Source organism: Buteo buteo, chromosome 1, assembly GCF_964188355.1.
Source record: "Buteo buteo chromosome 1, bButBut1.hap1.1, whole genome shotgun sequence".
Classification (NCBI taxonomy): Eukaryota; Metazoa; Chordata; class Aves; order Accipitriformes; family Accipitridae; genus Buteo; species Buteo buteo.
The window spans coordinates 58,455,778-58,475,914 of record NC_134171.1 but is presented as its reverse complement, the minus strand read 5'-3'; the positions used below and the strand labels follow the sequence as shown (position 1 = coordinate 58,475,914).

Sequence of the window (20,137 nt, the reverse complement as noted above, 5' to 3'; positions counted from 1 at the left end):
GACATTCTTTTACTGACTGAACTTGTATGCAGGAGTATATCTGAAAAAGGAGATCTGCTAGATACAAGTAAGAGTGTTCTGGAAGACTTCCAAAGCCCTTGATATGCTCTGTGCTGATGAACATAAGATTACCTCTTTATTGAAAACTTAACACAAATTTAAGAAATTCTAAGAAAATCTCATACAGACAAGATTTGAATGACTTGTTATAACACATTAGCAATTACAGAATGACATGGCTGAAACTAATGTAGAAGAAGAGGAACTATGTTCTTATGTCTGTACTGGAGTGTATAGCAGTATCATGACAGCACATGAATCTGGTGGCCCTTCTAATTAATCGGAAATCTTTGGGTGCCTGAGAGTTACTGTAGCACAGTTTTCTCATATTCATATCTTTATCACACCTTCCCCCCACCTTGGTAAGATGTCAAAGTCTAGCATTTTCTTTGAGAAGAGGGTGGTGATTGTAGCATCATTTAATTCCAGCAGGTCCTCTATCTCAATGCAAAAATAAATTGAAAAATCCACACTTAATTTTAACATCTTGGCTTGTGGGTTTAGTATGTAATGTCTTATGTTATATCAACATTTGTTGTCATCTTTAAATTACATAAGGCTAATAAAGCATCAGAAATTTGTATGAAACTTGGAAGTTTTTTGTGGTGCCATCTTCAAAAGCAAATGCGTTCTCAGAAATTAACAATTCCTGAGTGACTTCTGTGGCCGTTGCTAGCGTATGTTAAGCAGCTTGCCCTAATGCTTTTTGATAAAGGGTGAGGTGATATTTGAAGATATCAAAAGAACTCTAATAAGTGTATGTTGCCTTGGTAAATTGCTACTATGAAACAAATGCAAAAGCTATCCTACTTCAACAATTCTCATTTTTATTTGTAAATTAAAGTGGGTGAGTAGTTAATCAGAACCTTTTTATGTGTTACTTTATTGCTGACTTGTAAAATCTTGTAAACTGGAACTGCATTTGCTTTGGCCAACAACAATAAAGTGTGCAACTTCATTGCACTTGATATATCAGGCTTTCCAGCCACTATCTCTTCTTGTCACATAATAATGTTGGTTAAGAATACTGGCTGCTTGCTTTTATATATATTAAAAAAATCCTTGACTTTGAAAGAAAGGCATATGCCTATGGAAGATTTGTGCATCTCTTCCACACCATGGTATAACATGTCTGGACTATGTTCCAGTGTTGTTTTGTGGTTTCTGGTTTTTTTTTGGTTTTTTTGTTTTTTGTTTTTTTTTTTTTTTTTTTAAAACATTGATGCTTGACTTGAGACTGTCAAATAAAGTTAGCCCAGAACTCTTCCCTTGGTAAAGATGTGCCCCGTTGCAATGCTCTAGGTGCTCAGGAGAAGCTGACAACCAATCCTAACAAGGATTTTCTCTCTTTTTTTTGTTTGTTTGTTTGTTTTGTTTTGTTTGTTTCTTAGATGGTTATGGAGCAAGGGAACTGGCTTGTAGGTGGAGATCTACAGGTCCTTGATCGTATTTATTGGAATGATGGACTTGATCAATACCGTCTCACTCCAGCTGAACTAAGGCAGAAATTCAAGGAAATGAATGCTGGCAAGTAAATTTTTCTTGTTCTGTTTCTTCCAGCAAAGATTTATCCAAATGTCTGCTGCCTCAATACTACAGGGGCTAGCATTGTTTCAAGGATGAAGATTTTGAATGCTCTCTTAGGCAGCATTCTTTGCCTTTTACTGGTATTAATTTTTATGATCTCAGGCATTGCATTGCCTAAATACACAAGAGAAGCTGGTAATGCCTGAGGTTTTGAATTTTATCTTTCCATGCACACTAGACATGTTACTAATGCAAGAAAAGATAATGTTAAAATGTGGTAGAACGTGATTTTAAAATTTTCAGGTTCGGCTAAAACTTTAGAGGTATGGCTGAGTGCTGAGCTTTCATGCTTTTTTATTTTTAAGTCTGTTCCATGCTGCTTCTTGGGAGCAAAACTTACGACAGTAATGCAAGTAGACTGGTGCAAAGGGAAATGTATCACAGTTAAAAATTGTAAGCTAACTGCTAGCTTTATGTTGCAGAAGAAACAAAACAGGTTTTTTCACTAAAGCAGTTGTGTTGGGCAGATAAGTAAGAGGCTGAGTAATGTCATAGAGTAGAGAACAATCAAACATATCGCCTTCATTGTGGCAGTGACTGACAGACAGCTGCTAAGCATTTCTAAGTGTGAGGGAGGAGATTAACATCAAGAGTGCAAACCGAGATTGGTCCTGAGCTCCTGTCTTTTTATTATGTGGTCAGTATTTCCAGGACCTTTGAGGTACCAGTCTTTGTTTTAGCTAGCCCATAAACAAATATATTTGATACCTGAAAAAACCCCTGTTCTCTAGATTTCATTGTTTCCTTATTGGGAAATCTCTCAGTTATGTTGATTTTGCCATCTTGCAGGGTACCTTAGTTCATCTTAATTTGGAGAAGGGAGAAATCCTGGTTGTGTCAGGGTTTTTCATTTGAACGGTTTGTAAAACTTTAAAATATCAGTTAGCCTTGCTTTGTTCTTACTATTTATAAACTCCACAAAGCTATTTAGGTGAAGGAAACTTACTAAGGCACATTAAATCCCCTTTTATCTGTTTTGTTGCAAACATGTCCTTTTGTTCTCCTGATGATACATTGAGCCTTTAAGACAGGTAGCATAGTTTTATTTCCTCTTAGAATTTATTTTATATGCTCATGCAAGTGAAAAATCTGAAGAAAAGATTATAGCTATTGGAGAAACTAGAGTAATTCTGCAGAAATCTCAAAAATAAAGGAAGCTGATTTGGTTTGGGTTTTTTTTAGGATGGTTGGTTTTTTTTTTTTTAGTTTTGCTTATTGAGTATAATGATTTTATAATAATTCATAATCCTTTAAGGACCTGTGACTACTGCTATTATACTTGTTTAATAGAGTTCAGAGGAAAGATCGTACTGTTTGAAGATTTTTCTATGGTTTGTACAACTCCTGATAAAATAGCCTGCTTTCCTTATATCTTTTGTCTGTTTTTTCTCCATAGATGCTGTCTTTGCATTCCAGTTACGCAATCCAGTGCACAATGGGCATGCTCTTTTAATGCAGGATACTCATAAGCAGCTTCTGGAACGTGGCTACCGGCGCCCAGTTTTACTCTTGCATCCACTTGGAGGCTGGACAAAGGAGGATGATGTTCCTCTCATGTGGCGCATGAAACAACATGCTGCAGTACTGGAGGAGGGAATCCTGAATCCAGAAACAACAGTGGTGGCTATATTTCCTTCCCCCATGATGTATGCTGGACCAACTGAGGTAAACGCATCAAGAGTTTAAAACAAAACAAACCCCCTTTCATAGTGCACTTAAGTATTTTGTGCTATGCCTGACGTTTGTGGATTGTGTTTTTTTTAATGGAGAGAAGAGACTAATTTTCCTCGGGAAACCAGACTGTAAGGGCTCCCTCTGTCATCAACCAAAACATTCTTTGATGAGGAGTCCTCTATATTGGAGGATTTTGCTGGAAATGGTGGGAGACAATACTGGGTTTATGTGCTCCTTTCTTTACAGCTATAAGGGTATGATAATGAATTAATCCCTCCTCCTTTTTTACAGACTTTTTCAGAAGAAATTATAAGATCTGTTAGGACAACTATTTGATATGTTGAATGTTAGGATACTTAAGTTTTATGACTGTTAAGCAAAAAGTTTGTATGTTGGAGCACTATACACAAATCGGGGGCGGAGGGTGGAAGGCTTTGTTTATTTTTTGGCAAACTTAATTCAGAGAGAATTGTTTCAAGGCTTTTGTATGAAATAATTTTTTGGCAGCACACTGTTTAGAAGCCAGGTCTTGGGCTGGAATCCCTAGAGGCTTGTGGGAAGCAGCAGGGAGAATTAAGAGCGCTCATCTGAGGGCAATTCCTTTAGGGGATATTGGTTCTCCATCTTGTTACCCCCTCCCGCCTCATGCCTCCATGAGTCACAGGAAGTTCAAATTCTGACCAGGCTCAAGAGGTTAACTCTGTGGTAGCTTTTTGATAGATTGGACATCTCACCAGTGGAATTAAATTAGACAGGTGTGCTTATTTTCTGCTGGCCAGTTGACTGATCAAAAAGAGCTTGCACTGCCTTTCAGTCCAGATAAAAAAATGTAGTCCAGATCTAGTTGGGGCATGTAAGCAAGTTACTGTAGGGAATCTTGTACTGTTCCCCGTAGACTTTTTGTGAGAATTAACAGAAATCTTCTTCTTCGGTCTTGTATTCATAAACATATGAGGAGGAACAAAATCCACAATCCTTATTCTGAACAGAATTAGAGCTTTCTCCTAACCTATCTGGCATTTACAGTGACCTCAGAGTACAGCCTGACTAATGTTTGCAGCCAAGTAATAAGAGAGACTCTTCCTTTAATAATTTTCCATAGGTCATTTAAAAGACATTGGTACCAGATTTGTTTCTGTAGCACAAGTGCTTTACAGAACAACAAGCAGCTGTTAGTATGGTTATCTATAGGATGGATGTGGCCTTCCAGCCTGTAAAGGTTTTAAGACATGTTTTATAAGCATCAATTTAGTATTTTTGTATTTTTAACATTCCTGATAATTACCTTGGAAGAAAAGAAACAGTTCTCTAAGAAAAATTCTGTATCAAAATGCGATAAATTCAACTGCTTAGGAAAGTAAATATGTTCTGAAGTAGTATGAATGTATAGAAATGGGACAAGAGCTGCTAGCTTTGTGTCTCAAACATATGGTTTACATTGTTCTAAACTGTCTTAGTAAAATAGCTTTACTTATTCAAAATGGAGTTCTTGCTGCTACCCAAATGGCAACATGAAACTTAAATTTTTTAACTATGCTAGAATAGTTTCAGAAAATATGCTGCTAGCTGCTGTGGTATGCTGGAATTTCATGTGTATGGCCCACTCTGTGCTTGTAACATAAATATTAAAATTATTAGCATAGCTATCATCATCCAGATGCTTCCATAGCACCCTATATGCTTGAACAGCAGTGGAATCTGTTGTGTGTGATGTCTGGCTGTGGTCACGATGAAAACTGATACCAGTGGTACCTTCATAACTCATGACTGGTTCCTGATTTCATTATCTGACTACTGATTTACAGAACTGTGTCCATATCGACTGCGAAACTTCCTCCTTGAATGATTTCTATAACAATTAGTTATAAAACTAATGTAGAACTAACAGTTAGTTACTACTTTGAAAAATCACTTTTGAGCTTCTTGCCTAAAGCTTATTAACATAGAACAGCATGCACAGTGACTAAAAGATGAAACACTTTGATTTTCTTTTATGTAAAGATTTGCAGTAGGCAGATGCAATTTTTTTTTTTTTTGTAATGGAAGGAAAATTTATCCATCACATTGTCCATTTACTACAAGGTAGTGGCAGCAACTTTTGTCCTATGATTTGTGGGTTTCTTCCCCTCCTGCCTCCCTTTTTTTTTCCTTTAGTGCTTGACAGATGTTTTGACAGATGTTTATTACTGTTCAACTTGTGAAGCTATTTTACACTATGTAGTTACTGGGTAGACCCTTTAGTTTTGTGTGAAGGTAAGGCTGCACAAATAAGAAACTACTGTTATATACTTGTGGGTTTTATAAACTCTTTTCTGAGTATCCTTTGGCAGATACTAAGCTGTATAGATGGTATGACAATTCATTTAGGGGAATACTTCCCAGTATGAGAACATATTCACATTTCCTGAATTGGTGTGTCTTTGTTACCTGAAGTAATGCAATAGTTATTTTACTTTTCCTGTACTGTACAGTTAAATTTTCTACTGAAAATATTACATATAAAAATGAATTAAGAAAATTCACCAACAGTCCTATACCATAATAAGTCTAAAACCTGCCATAAGTGTAACATATCTAACAGTCTAGGATCCAGTAAATACTGCAAACAGTCTTTGGGAGGAAAAAAGTCCTCTCCCTGTATTTAGTAAGAGATGCATTTCTAAATAATTTGAAAGCATTTCTTTGGTTGTCAGGTGTGGATGATTGAATAGTCAGTGTGCAGAATTTCCTTTGAAGTATTTCTTTCTTTCCTTTTTTTTTTTTTTTTTTTTTTTTTTTTTTTACTTTCAGTAGTAACTGAGCTGTAAGGAAAAAAGTAAAAATCAAGTTGTTAGTTATGAAACCACGAATTTTGAAATGTGCAGTGAAGTAATGTGGGAAAGCTGTTTGTCAATATTTACAATACTTCAAATATTAGGTGGAAGGAAGTTGGTGCATCCAAGCAAAAATTCAGTAAAGCTAAAGTTTCTGATTTTGATGTTGGTTCCTCCCCAGTTCATATAGATGCGTTAGAATCAAAGGATTTCAAAATGCTTGGGGAAAAGTCACTATATATTTACTAAAGCTAGAATTGCTTTATCAGTTTTCATCTTGGAAGCTTGTGCTATAAATAGGCAGTCTTAGTGCTCTGAAAGCCTACTCCAAGCGTTCATGTGCAGTATGTACCTAGTTTATATATCCTTTGGGTTTTAATATTGGCGCAGACTCAGTGTTAAAGTCCTGCCTCGGACAACATCCTTGCCACATGCACCAGGTGAAAAAATGCTGAGCTTGGGTAATTTTTCTTTTTTAATGTGTAGATAGATTGATTAGATCACTCGTGAACACTGTGTTTAAATAGCTTATCTTGTCTTCCGATGAGATGTTTGGCAGCTATCTGTTGGTCAGGGTGTCTTGTTAGAGAAATTACTGTGATTAAAATAGGGCAATGTACGGCTAGATCCCACTAAGCTTCCCAAAGCAATTGCTTTTGCATTAATCTTTTATATAAAAGGAAAAGGATGGAGGGTGACAACATCAGGAAGAACTAAGCTAAGAAAGGGATGAGCTCCATCTTTCTTGCCCTGATTATACTGTTCCAAACACTGTGCTAAAGTAACTTTTTAAGTATCCTAATGTGCAAATGAAACAGGGGAATAGTATGCCTTAGTTGTAAGTTTGGTGGTGATTCACATAATTGGTTCTTTTTTTTGTTATGGCTCCATAGTAAAAATCATGTCTGATTAGGAAAAAAAGTGGTAATTACACAATGCATGCACACTTTAAGGGTGATGTTTTGACAGTTTTCTTCTGTTAACTGTTTTTACCTGTCTCTGCTCTAGGTTCAGTGGCACTGTAGATCACGGATGGTTGCAGGAGCTAACTTCTACATTGTAGGGCGAGATCCAGCAGGGATGCCACACCCTGACACTGGGAAAGATCTGTATGAACCAACCCATGGTGCCAAAGTGTTGACAATGGCTCCAGGTCTCCGAGCACTGGAAATTGTACCATTTAGAGTTGCAGCTTATAATAATAAGAAGAAGTGCATGGATTATTACGACTCTGATCAGTAAGTTGTATTTTTGTTTTAATACTTTTTGAGCGATAGCTGCCTTTTACCCCCCGCCCACATCAAAAAAATTGTTTTTAATTAAATTCATATTGCTCAAAGATGGCAGTGTTTAGATGTGGTTTTAGATCACGAATCTAACTTGACTTCAGCATGATTTGGGTGTGGTTTCACAGCACAGCTTATGTGATCCAACTTTAGCTGCCACTGGAATCTCCCCTTTTCCTCCCAGGTACTGGAGCTTCTCTAATCCTGAAACATGTTGGCACAGATTGCTAAATCCACAGAAAAATATTACTATTTATTTTAATGGTAAGACTAGCTCTCTGCTGGTTTATCTTTCTAAATATGCTTCTCAGGTGTCAGGTATGCATCAGATATGATGGAAGAGAAACAATGAGAGAGTGTAGCAGAGAGAAGATAGTGGACAAGAGAGAGTGATAAATAGCTATTTGCTCTGTTTAACAATAATTCAAAATGATGCCCTAAGTCCATTTTATGTCCCAGGGTTTTCAGCTGTTTTTTTTTTGTTGGGGTTTTTTGTTGTGTTGTTTTGTTTTTTTTTTTGTTTGTTTTTTTAATCCAGTTACAGGATAGATAATTTCACCTTCTGCATGTTCCAGTATTATTTTTCACTTGTGTGTCATAGCGGAGTCCAAAATTCACCATATGTGTTGCTGTGGTGCCTGTGAGTGGGATTGGGAAGATGGCTTGTCATTTTAGTTTAAACCTCTTTATTCAGATTATTGAACTGTACTTTTGTTTTACATCACACTGCAGTTGAAATTAGTACTGAAATACAAACTGTGAAGCAAGTTGTTTTTCTAAAAAAACCTTGGATTTTTTTATATTCTGACTATTTCCTACTACTTCTAACTGAAGAAGTATGTCTATACAACACAGTTAATCTTTGAAAGCATGAAATCAACATGGAATCATGATGGAGGCATGAAAACAGATTGGGTAAAAATGAACCCATCTCTTATCCCTTGTTCTTCAGCTGCTTATGCTGCAGTTACACCGAGTATAAAAGCCTCCAAGGATGTCAGTGTGGCTTGTGACAATCAACCAACAAGTTTTATTCAGCAGCTTGTGTCTTTCTTACCATGAATTATGTTTATTAGTAGACAGTGTGCTGGCTTAACCTTGATTGTAAGTTATGTAACAGCTTTATATTTCATCAGTAAATTCCAAGCACCTGAATTAGTCTGCTTTTATTTTTAAAAGCTGCAAAGTGTTATCATCGCTTACATAATTAAATATAACTATGGTATGTTCTTCTGTTGTTTGGAAATCATGAGCAGCATGATAAAGGCAAATCTGTTGAAACCTGACAAGAATTAAAACAGTTTCACTGTGTATTACTCTATGATGTCCATATGTGTTTAGAAATTTGATGATTTGCTACATTGCAGATGTTTTAAAATGGAAGATAATCAGGGAGGCTTATTTAGCAGTTGTAGTTTTCTGATGTTGTTCTTCCTTCCTTCTCCCTCCCCTATAGGCAGCATTCCAATGTAAGGTTCTCCTTAGTGCTGTGAAGCTTCTCTTTGGATGGCATTGCAGCAGGCTTTTTTTTTTTTTTTTTTCCCCAAGTGAAGCTATGGACAGGAGCATCAGATCAGACCTATGTCCTGATATGTATGGTATTTTCATTAGGAGGAATAAAATCAGAGGAAAGGATACTCCTAGCATATATGACACCTAAGTCTTTTCCTAAACTTAATGCCTTTTAACTAGCTGTTGAACACTTCACTACCTTTGTGCCTTTCATTATTTGAGATGCATCTAGAAGTCCTCGTTGCTGTGCACAGTAACTAGATTGTGATGTAAATATTGCTAATTTTATGCAAACCTGTATACATTGTAACATAAGGTTCAAAAGGCTGTTGTAGTAGATACTATGGGTATTTGTCCTGTTTGTTGTCCAAGTAATTCAGCAAGTTTTAGAAGATAAATACGCAAAGATTGAAGTGAAATAGTTATACTGGTGTGTCACTTCTTAATAATTTGGAACAGAAGGGGAATAGCAATGTGAGAGGCCAGAATTCCCATTGCATGGAACAGAATCTCTGTAGAAGACTATTGATTCTGTGATCATTGATACTGTACTCTTAGCAGGATAGAGTTGGTATAGATAAAGGAGAGTAAAGCTGTACCTCTGTCACTAGCCAGAGAAAATGATAAAAAAAATCCCTGAGGTAACAGGTTTTGCCTTTTGTCACAGACCGCAATATGCACACCCTATTATCCTTTCATCATGCCTGTGGGCACCCTTTGGTTTGAGGCATTTTTCTTCTGTTTCTGTCACTGTCTTGCGAAAGAGACCATGCTGCTGTTAGTGTGCAGTTTTGCCCTACTGCTGTCAGAATGTAAGACCATATGTCCTGTCCTTCCCTAGATACTGTTCGTAAACTACAGGGTGGACTGGAGTGTGGCAGCAATCCTCTAGATGGCAATGCAGACACATGCAGACTCCCTGAAGAGAGATATTATTGCTCCTGCTTGCCACAGACAGAACACTGTGGTAGGCTCCAGAGTTAGAGCTTGGGTGGGTGCAGCTGGCTGCATTTCAAGATAGTCTGTGTTATGCTGAAAATGTGGCAGAGTCCTGGACCATGTGGTGTTTGACTCTGTAAGGAGGATGGCAAGGAACAGAGGATTGTCTGGAAATATGAGAGGATCAGTACCAGTGGAAGACCCTTGGGTGTGAAATAGTGATGTTTGTGCAAATCTTTCCTGAGCTTACCACTTACCTGGTGAAAAACACAGCATGAAAATACGGGGAAGAGGGATGTATGCATAGAAGCATTCTTCTGACTTGTTTTGGAAATGGGTAACTTGATTTCTATTGCACCTTTAGCAGTTCTTTGAGACTTGGAGACTCGACAGCCAACTAGGCAATTCAAGAATTTACATCACTAGTGGATGCACAGAAGTTTATGGCAAGTGGGTTTCCCTTGGACTGAGCTATAGCTGAGCTGTGTGTCTTAGCTGCTGGAAGTAGTTATTGTCTAAGTAGTCATCTCTTCTATTCTTTCAGGCCTCCTAGACTCCTCTATCTGGGGAGGTGCTTGTGAGAAGCCATAATGGACACCATCTGCTATCTTGGGTGTCTCTCTAATTTGGCAGAGTTGGACCCACACCTGACTTGGCAGCAGACATGCAAAGGTTATTGCAGTTGGGCTCTTTGCTGACATTAGTGAATTACCCTTCTGCTTCTGAAGGCAATCCCAAGCTATGGGGACAGTGGGGGATGAACCTTTGGCTAGTGGTGAGAGGTTACCAAAAACTTCATCCAACTGTCAAAAGGATGTCTGACAAGTTGGGGCTGCAGCATTAGCAGCGGCAGAGTTGCTTTGCTTGTGACATCTCTAAACATTCATGCTCAGCTTTTATAAGAAAGATGTAACACTTGGTGATAGTATTCCATGTATGCCTGTGGGGTTAGGTTTTCACATACTGGATTGGTACTGGTCAGCTATGTACCATAAGATACTGGGCAACTATGTGATACCTTGCCGTGGCTAAGCTGCTCATGACCTGGTGGCAAGCCTGGGAAGCATCAAAAAGCCTACCACTGGCCCTGCCTCCAAATTAGTGATAAAGGCCTTTACTTCTCAGGTGTGCTGCCTGTGATTCTAAGAGGTCATTGTTCTTAAGGTCTTCAGCTCCCAAAGGTGTCCATGCAACTGTAGTTTTGTGGAGTTGATATAGAAGTTAAGTTTGTTTCTCAATTCCTTTAGTATCCTCCAGAACACATGCTACGTTTGGAGTTTTGGTAGACCTGGTATCTCTGCTTGGGAACAGTCTGGAGAACATGACTGTTAATTTTGAGTGTTAGGGCCTTGTGCTGCTGGTTAACAATGTTGAGCTGCTGGGGTGCTGTGTTAGAGCTGAAGTCACTTGGCAGCAGGTGTAGCTACATGTACCCCTGTTTATAAGGAAAGGCAGAGGTATCCTGGTTGCATTCAGGGATAATCATGGAGCATTGCTTGTGAGGAAAGGGGTAAGAGAAGACTGATGTAAAAGCCTTCATGCTAGGTGCATGGCAATTGTAGTTGCAGAGTGGTGCACAAAGTTTAACTCACATAAATTGTTAGACTAAAGTTACCCTTTAGAATATTAAGACATGTGAACACCCAATGACTTGAAATTATATTGGTATTTTACCTCATGAAGCCACCAGAATTTTTGATTTGTTTCTTGGACATCTTAGAACCGCAGTCTTAAAACATATTTTTGAAAAAGGTGTCTCTAAGATTTAGGAAAGGGATTTGAGGAATGCATTTGAAGTGATGTATAGCAGCACAGGTAGAGCTAACTTAATTTTATTTTCCATTTGGTCAAAATGAGGATAATAAAAAAATTTCCCTTTTTATTGTTGCTGAAGTCAGACAGCAAGCCTAATCTAAGATTCTATGGGAAGTTTGAGTGTTTCCACTTGCACAGAATTCTGAAGAAATAATACATACATACATAGAAATTAGTATGAATATTGATACAGTCCTTTGCTTATCATAGTTTCTACCCTTTTAGATTTCATAGAATTTTTCATCAATAATTGAATACGTCCAAACATGTTTTGGAAAAGTTTATAGGTAGAATTCTAGTTATAATGGAGAAATTCCAAACTAATGTCTGATCTGTGAACCACTGTTAGACTAAAGTGTAAAGAAAAAAACCCAAAGAACCAAGCAATCAACAGAAACCACCCCACACCCCCAAATACCTACCCAATGCTGAAATCTCTTCAGAAGAACAGTTAGTGTGTTTCTTCAGCCCCAAAGGCTTCTCAAACAGTTACCACAGACAAGTGTAATTTGGGATTCGTGGCTTAATAATAGTAGTTGTTTGGGTGAGTAGAGATTCCCAATTCTTTACAGAAGATCAGTCCTATAAAATGAAGCCACAGACTGCTGCTGAGAAAAAACTCAATTAAGAAAGGAAATTAGTCTGGTAATGAAAAAAGCCACAGCAGTGTCTGGAAAAATGGATTTTTTTTTAAAAAACTTTTTTTTTTTGTCCTGAAGAAAACTGATGAGATCATTTTGGCTAAAAGAAACCCATAAGTAAAGTTACTGGAGCAGACTGTTCATGCTTTCTGTAAAATGTAAATGAAACATGGGTATCTGAAGAGGAGAGATTTTGACTTTATAGTTTATTCCCAGGACCTTTAATATGGTTGTCCTGACTGCTTTAATACTATCAAGTCATATTTACAGAACAGGTGTTCCAACCAAGTACATACTCTTCCCAAATTTGTTTGGTGTGATACCTGATTTTTAAAGTGATAGTAAGAGGCTGAGATAAGCACACTTGACTGTCGTCCTTAATTTAGCTATGTGAAATATGGTTTCTCAATTAACATTTGTACATCATTTAGGATACATTGAAACAGTACAGCAGCTCAGAAGACTTAAACCCTCCTGCCAGTCAGAAAGGAATTTAATTCACAGCACGTAAAGGATTTGCCTTGCAAATGTTGATATTAATCACTCTGTTATGTTCTACTTTCACAAAGGGTTTGTTTATAGCCAGTTAGGTTTTGAACCTAGCTGATACTAGCTGCTTCATTCACCATCATGGGGCATTCTCAAGGCATAACAGACTGACATAACAAAGACTTGACACTGTAAGGGACAGCGTTCTCTTTCTGAAGGAGTTACAGTGTAAGTCATGACTTGATGCTTGAGAATTTTTAAAGGACTGAACCCCAGATAAGGAGTCTATGAATTGTCCTAGGAATTAATCAGATCTAAAGTTTACCAGTTGAATAGAACATGGCAGTTGTTTTGAAGCCAGATCAGGGTGATTAAGTCATGTTATCATTTTATTTCCATACATTTGTTTCCAAAAAACATATTTTTACAAATAGGCAAAACTAGGAATGAATGGTCTGTACTTTTATTGTGAGTCACTATGTAATATATTTTATACTTATGTTAAATCTGTAGGCAATAATTCTTGAAGTGGAAAAAATATTCTACTCAGTCACTGTATTAAGGTACTGTATTGACACCTCAGAGATACGGCAGAGGTTTCCTGTAGGACTGCAGATACCTTCATGCAGTTGTTTCCCACTTGCACACTGGTGATGATAACTTTGTTTTGTCACAAGGACTGTAAGGTCTTCAAAATCTTAGCCTCACACACTGCTCTTAGAGTGTTTGAGGTCATAACAGAGTATAAAGAGCTGTCATTGTTGCTGGGGTCACTTCTGGTATTATAGTAAAAAATAACTACTGAATGCACAAAAAAAGTGAAATCCATTTAACATTAAAACAGTAGTCTTGGTAAAGGAAAGAAAGGAAAGAACTGGTGTACGAATTCTTAATCTTCTGTGCATGGTTTGTAGTGTCCTTTGAGTCTGATGCTCAGTTACTGGAATAGTTTGAAGATTAATTAACAGCACAAACTTGTTTCTATGTTATTCTGAATAAATCACTTACTGTTTTCCAAATATACAATATTATCTTGTGCACCTGTGGGTGTCTGTATATACATATAGCTCTGTGTGTGGAAGGAGGGCACAATCTGAAGTGTAAGAAAAGATTCCTTTTCTCCTTTTGCTAGATGTATGAGAGCACAGCAAAGTTATGTATTTTCTGTCTGCCTAGCCCTGTCCTCTATAAGTAAGGAGATTTCACAGCGTGTGTATGTAAGGCTTCTTCCACACTGTAATAGGGTTCTAGGATGCTATGCCATGGAGCAAATACCAGTCTCAATGTAATATGTTTCAAGACTGGTTTTCTGTTGACAAGTTTTTGTTGTGGATTTATTTCTGCCTTTTTTTCCTCCTTTTTTTTTTTTTTTTGAGAATGCTTTTAATTTCATTGGCACCAAATATTATGTCAATACTAGTCAAACTCAATTGGTAGTAAAAGGTCAAATCAATGTTACAAGCATTTACTAACATACAGAGTGGCTCAAAGAAAGCTAATTCCAGCAGCCACTGAATAAAAATTTCAAAGTCACTTAACCCAAGCCTTTTCTAAGCATGGGATTTAAGTTTCATTGAGACTCATTCCAAATCTCACTTGAGAATGGAATTTGGATGGCTTTGGCATTTATATTTCATAGCAGCTTTAATGGTCAAATGTTTCCCCCTCTCATGTTCTGCTCAAATCGATTTTGTGTAGAGTAGCTCCTAATATCCTCCAAATTCATTATGAACAAAATTACTTGACTCTTCTTTCTGGTTTTGTTTTTCCACAAAAGCAAATCACTCATACTGATTTGTTTTATTTCAAAATGCTCGTGGTTCACATCACACTACAGTGCCAGAACTGATAAGCTATTTCTGCTTAGTGGAAATTTCAGTTTCTGATATTCAAGAGATTTGATTTTTACCATTAGTAAAGACAATGAGTATTGAGTGGTTATTCAAATACTCTGTTTTAGGTATAAAAGTGGAGGTTAAACTGGAAACAATAAAATTGCAAATGCAGTAATTTTTTAAAAAGGCAAATATTACTGTGTTGTTTCAGCATACAGTATATATTGTCAAAGCTCCATCTGAGTCACTTTAGTGATTACTAATTAAGGTTTGTTTGTTTTTCTTTAAAAAATCCAAACCCATTCAGAAGAGAAGCTTGGGATGATGAGAGGGCTTCATTAGTACTTTTGTACTTTTTTAATAGTATTTTTGAAATATTTCTAGAAATGTTATGAGATGCTGAATGTGGTACATTTCTTAAATGATCCTCGCTCATGTTTTTCTTTCCATTTCTTATAGTTTCTATAGAACTTCTTAGCTTCTTTTCATGTTTCTCTCTTTTATGATATCTCCAATTTCTAGAGCTGCTTTTTGTGCAACTAGGTATAAGAAGATAAATGAATTAGGGGTCTTATTGAAGCAAGCTTATATGGCATATCTATTGTCTCAGTACCTTTATTTCACTTGTAGGGCATGGGAGAAAGTTGAGTGTTTTTCTGAAAACAACAGGCAAAGAGGGGATAAAGCAGCTAACTTTGTTTTTTAATGCCCAAACTTTGGTATTGCTACCACACTGTGGAGAAAACCACACATGAAGAAACCTTATAGCACTTGCCTTACTCTTTTCTTCCTGATCATCTGAAGACTTAGTATTTTTTGCCAGAATTAACCAGTCTTATCATTTCCCCACATATATTTTATAGAAACAGTTCTTTGCAAAGAATGCAACTTACCTTCAAGCAGTGTTATTGAACAGTAGGCATCTCTCTGCAAAGGAACAAAATTTTCAGGTGTTATATATAGCAGTGACATAAATTTTTCTCCCTTGGGCTTAGACGAACTTCAGGTTTTCATTTTTATGTAATTTATATTTTGCAGAGTTGAAGCACAGTAGGGGTTTTTGCCTTGTTGTGACACTTCAGGAGCCCACAGTCCTGAATTGAGAGCAATAAGAAAAGAACCAGTATGGCAGTGCTGCTGTGTAAATGTATACAACCCAAATCAAAAAGTTATGGGGCTAGTGGTTTTGTGAAAGGGAACTTTGGAATGCTTTCTGCGTCTTGCTTACTTCCATACCCTACTGAGCATAGCTCAGCACTTAGAGCCAAGTTCTGCCCTCTGATGCACAGACTTGGCTCTTGTTTCTGTCTAAGCCACATGCATCTGAGATCAATACTCGGCTTTTATTTTAAACAGACAAGTAAAGAATGAGTAATGCATACATGTTGCAAATTGAGCAAATCGTGAAAGTAAAATTGCATATTTAATTTAAGAATATATAATTTTTCCTTTGGTGCATTTGGTAGAACTCTGGCATTCTTGTCTTGCTTTTACTGTTTCAGTCCTGTGAGGAGTAAGAGTTTAACTTATGGAGCTTTTGCTGCTTATGACCACATACCTGAGAAGTTAATATTAATTTAGATTGCCGTGTTAACAATGATAAACAATCCTGATCTAGGTTAATTTGTCCAACTGAATTCTGGTTTTTAAGGAAAAACATCTTTAGGAGGGAGATATTTTTATTATTCCCCTGCTTTTTTCTTTATTTTGAACTGTATGAGCCATATTACTGATAGGCATATATAGGTATATGCATGCTCAGTGGCTTGCAGTGGCCCAGCTGTGGAGCTTGCCTCTAGACTCCGAGGCTTTTACTTTCCCTGTTCTGCAAACTGTCCTTCACTAAGATTTCATGCAATGTTGTTTTTTCACATTCACTAGTGGCACTGAAATTACCTTCTCCAACCAGCACTGGAACCTTCAACCAGCACAGAGGGCTGGTCTGCTTCTATGGCAAGGGTGAGGTATAAAATAGGATGGCTCCTGTTGCTTGGCAGAGCGCTGAGACAAGAGGTGGAGGAGATGTTCTTCTCTCAAATGCAGTTCCCTGTTTCCGCATGGAGAGTGAGCCAGGCTAGATGGAAGCACAGACTCAATTCAGTCCACAGGAGATCAGTTGGACCATGCTGCTAAACCTCAGGAGTTACCCAAGCTGAATATTGTAGAGGGTGTATATTCTAGAGATTTATTGGCATTGCTGGCCAAATGTCTGGAAATGACAGTTGCTATGTAGCATTATACCCCAAGAAGAAATTTATACAGTATCAAGAAAGCAGAAGGAATATAAGCAACTTTGCCTGCTTTTAAAATATGTTCTTTTTTCCTTCCTCCTCTCCCTCTCCCCCCCTTGCCCCCATTCCTACTCTCTCAGCCATGAAGACTTTGAATTTATATCGGGGACCCGCATGCGCAAGCTGGCTCGAGAAGGACAAAACCCGCCGGAAGGCTTCATGGCTCCTAAGGCTTGGACTGTGCTGACAGAATACTACAAATCCTTGGAGAAGGCTTAGGCCTCTTATTAACTGCAGATCAACCTTTGACGCCTGATTTATTTACGAGAAGGGGACCACACAGTCACCGTTCATGTTGCTTTGTTGTGGTGTCTGTCAGGAAGTTCTTCTCTGAAAACAGACTCTTTCTCCCTAACTTAGCATCATTCTTTGCCTATCCTTATGGGTTCTATTATGTCCTGGCACCTAACTAGCTGCTGGTTTTAATGTCTTCTCTTTTATTACAGTTAATATTCTTGCAGTAGGATTTTTAACTCTTGTCTTTTTTTATATTTTACTGCCTCTGTCCTGTGAGTTCTGCAGCTGTTAAATGGATGCAGCTTTTTTCATATGTTATTTAAACTGCTGGGTAGTGTCTGGTTTTAGTAGTTTGTAGGATAAAACGTAATGGTTAAACCCTTAACAATGGATAGATTATCTATAAAAAGAAAAAGTAAATAAGTTTTAAAACATCCATAAAAGTGTCCTCATGTTTATCTCATCATCATTTCCGGAAGCACTTAATATTAATTTCTCCTTTATATGTAATCAAAAAGCAGAGATTTTTATGTAGCATAATTAAACTTTTTTGCTTTCTTTGTTTAGTTTCAGACTTCATTGCATTGTCTGGTGATTCTCTTCTGCTGTGGACCTGTAAAGATGGCCAAGTAATGAATAAAAGAAAATATCTAGTTTTCACTTTGAATTGATAACTAATCCATATATATATATATATATATATATTTTTTTATATATGCTTGTTGCCATAGGTGTCAGTAGGGAATATTTTATTTCATTTGATATAACTTGCTGGTTTTCAGTTCCAGATACACTTATTCAGCCTACTACAACTTTAAAAAAAATAAGGCAGACCAACCTTGAAATCATGTTTAATTATTGCAAGAAAAATAATAATAAAAATCCTTAGATCTTGGCATTTCCTGTGGTACAAATGCATAGTCCTGAGGTTAATTTTCTGGCGATTTTTCAAGGTCTCTGAAGAGTAATCTCCTTCTCTTGGTTCAGCCTTGCTTTCTTGAAAGAAAAAGCATATTTTCTTCTAGGATTCTTCAAAAATCTTTAAGTTGGTCAATTCAGTATGTGAAACATTAACTGCTAAAGGAAAACATAAAAAATGAAACGCAAAATACTTCTTTAAGTGTAAAGTAACACTGACCTATTGAGATCTTTTCAAGCATTTGCGGCTAATCAGTGGAACAGTCATAATCCCTCTTAGTCTGTTAGCTAGAAACTATCCTTCTCACAGAAACTTACTTTCTGTTGTTAAACAGCATATATAGGAGGCACCAGCTCAAAACTGGTTTTAGAATGTTGATGCTGGGCTGCTACTGAGCCCGGATGAAGCATATGTTCATCTAGATTTTTTGGATGGGGGACAGGTTGTGATGAGGTGGACCTGTGTAACGAATAGGACAAATGCTACTTGGAAGCTTTGTTTACTTGTTCACAGTAGTATTTAAGACAAATGCTTTGATAATTACTTCCTTCTCTTTTCTTCTTCTGTCTCTTTGAAGAGATGTAGAAAGTATCTTTTAATGGGATTCTTACCTCTGATAGGAAGTAAGGCAGAAATGGGAAAAGATAAGAGGCATGTTTATTAGTGAACCACAGCTACTTGCGACTGTGTTTTGGTAGTGTAAAGCTTATTTCTTCAGACTTGCTGAACAGATTTTCTTCAAATTTGGCTTTCTTTATAGATTGTATCAATATGTAGGATGTGTGAAATCCAGAAGAAAGAGTCAGTTCATCTGTGTGCAGCTGTTCATGCAAAACTTCAAGTTTAAGCATGAAGGTGAACAAGAGTTATCGGCTGCTAAAATGGGATTTGCTGTTGGAAGTTGGAGTTTGGACTCTTTGCTGTCAGGTTTGATTTTACTGCTAGCTATGATGAAAGATAATAAAAATATTTTGGCAGAATACCAAACACAGGTGAAAGTCTACAGAAGTTATTGTTTCAAAAATGCTACGTGTGCTATATGAAGTCTAGAAAATAAGTGGGAGTGGTGAGCATGAATGTGAATCATCCTGTAAAGTTCATTAAGAAGCAGGAATCCCTTCAAGCAAATTAATACAGTGATAACAAGTAGATCTAGTTTTCATACTTAGCTGGTTTGATGCTGAGGCCCTGTTGTTATAGTACTTCTGGAAATCATTCCTTGCAAGGCTCTGTATTAAACAAGCTTTCAGGCTTATTCTAACATTAAGCCAAGAGCCACAGCATTCCCAGCATAATGCTGATTATAAGAACAGGAGTGTCTGGTCAATTTGTGGGCACTTGCTCTATACAACAATATTTTCCTGTATCATATGAGTTTTCACCATAGACTTCAAGTTTTTCCTCTTGTCTGCAGCTGCCTTATTTAAGGAAGCTGTACTTACAGGAAAGGGCTACCCCAGAAATTATTCTTTTGCCAGTGTGTCTCTTTAGCTTTTCTCTACCTTATCTCAGTCGGTAGAGTTGTCAGTTGGCCAGTCTTAACATTCTGTTTTTAACAGTAGGTTCAACTTCATTAAGGTTGCTATGGCATTTGAGGCTCTTCTGAGACAACAGTTGTGTGTCTTCTAGGAGGCAGCAACAGGACTAATGAGGTAATGGTTGTTGCACCCAACACCTGTCTTCCCGCACCTGCTCTGTCACCAAAGAACAATGACCTGAGGAACATGCCGTACAAAAGTAATAATACTCTTGAACCATGTGATGGATATGAGGACCTAACATTCTAGCTGGGAAAATAAAAAGCTCCATTGTCTCATTTCTTCAGTTCCTAACCCAACTTTTTTTTACTGGAAAAATACTGGTATGTACATGAATCATGAATCTAAGCAGTTATGTAGGTGTGTTCTTTTCTTATGAAGAACAGAAAAATCAAACTTCCAAGTATGTCCTTTATCTAAAGGTCATTTTGCTTTAGCAATCAAGAGGAGTTTTACTCTGTTCATTAAGATGAAAAATGTCAAAAAGTATTCCCCCTGCCT

The 20,137-nt window shown here is 37.2% G+C and overlaps 1 protein-coding gene across 1 annotated transcript in view; it reads left to right on the top strand.

Annotated features, from left to right (window-relative positions):
* The window catches only part of PAPSS1 (3'-phosphoadenosine 5'-phosphosulfate synthase 1), a 49,242-nt gene extending 30,190 nt beyond the window's left edge, over positions 1-19,052 (top strand). Inside the window, exons 9-12 of the mRNA XM_075032527.1 lie at positions 1,452-1,587; positions 3,044-3,312; positions 7,143-7,372; positions 17,023-19,052. Coding sequence (XP_074888628.1) covers positions 1,452-1,587; positions 3,044-3,312; positions 7,143-7,372; positions 17,023-17,161 — 774 coding nt within the window. The 3' untranslated portion in view covers positions 17,162-19,052. The remainder of the gene's footprint in view (positions 1-1,451; positions 1,588-3,043; positions 3,313-7,142; positions 7,373-17,022) is intronic.
* Positions 19,053-20,137: the final 1,085 nt, after the last annotated feature.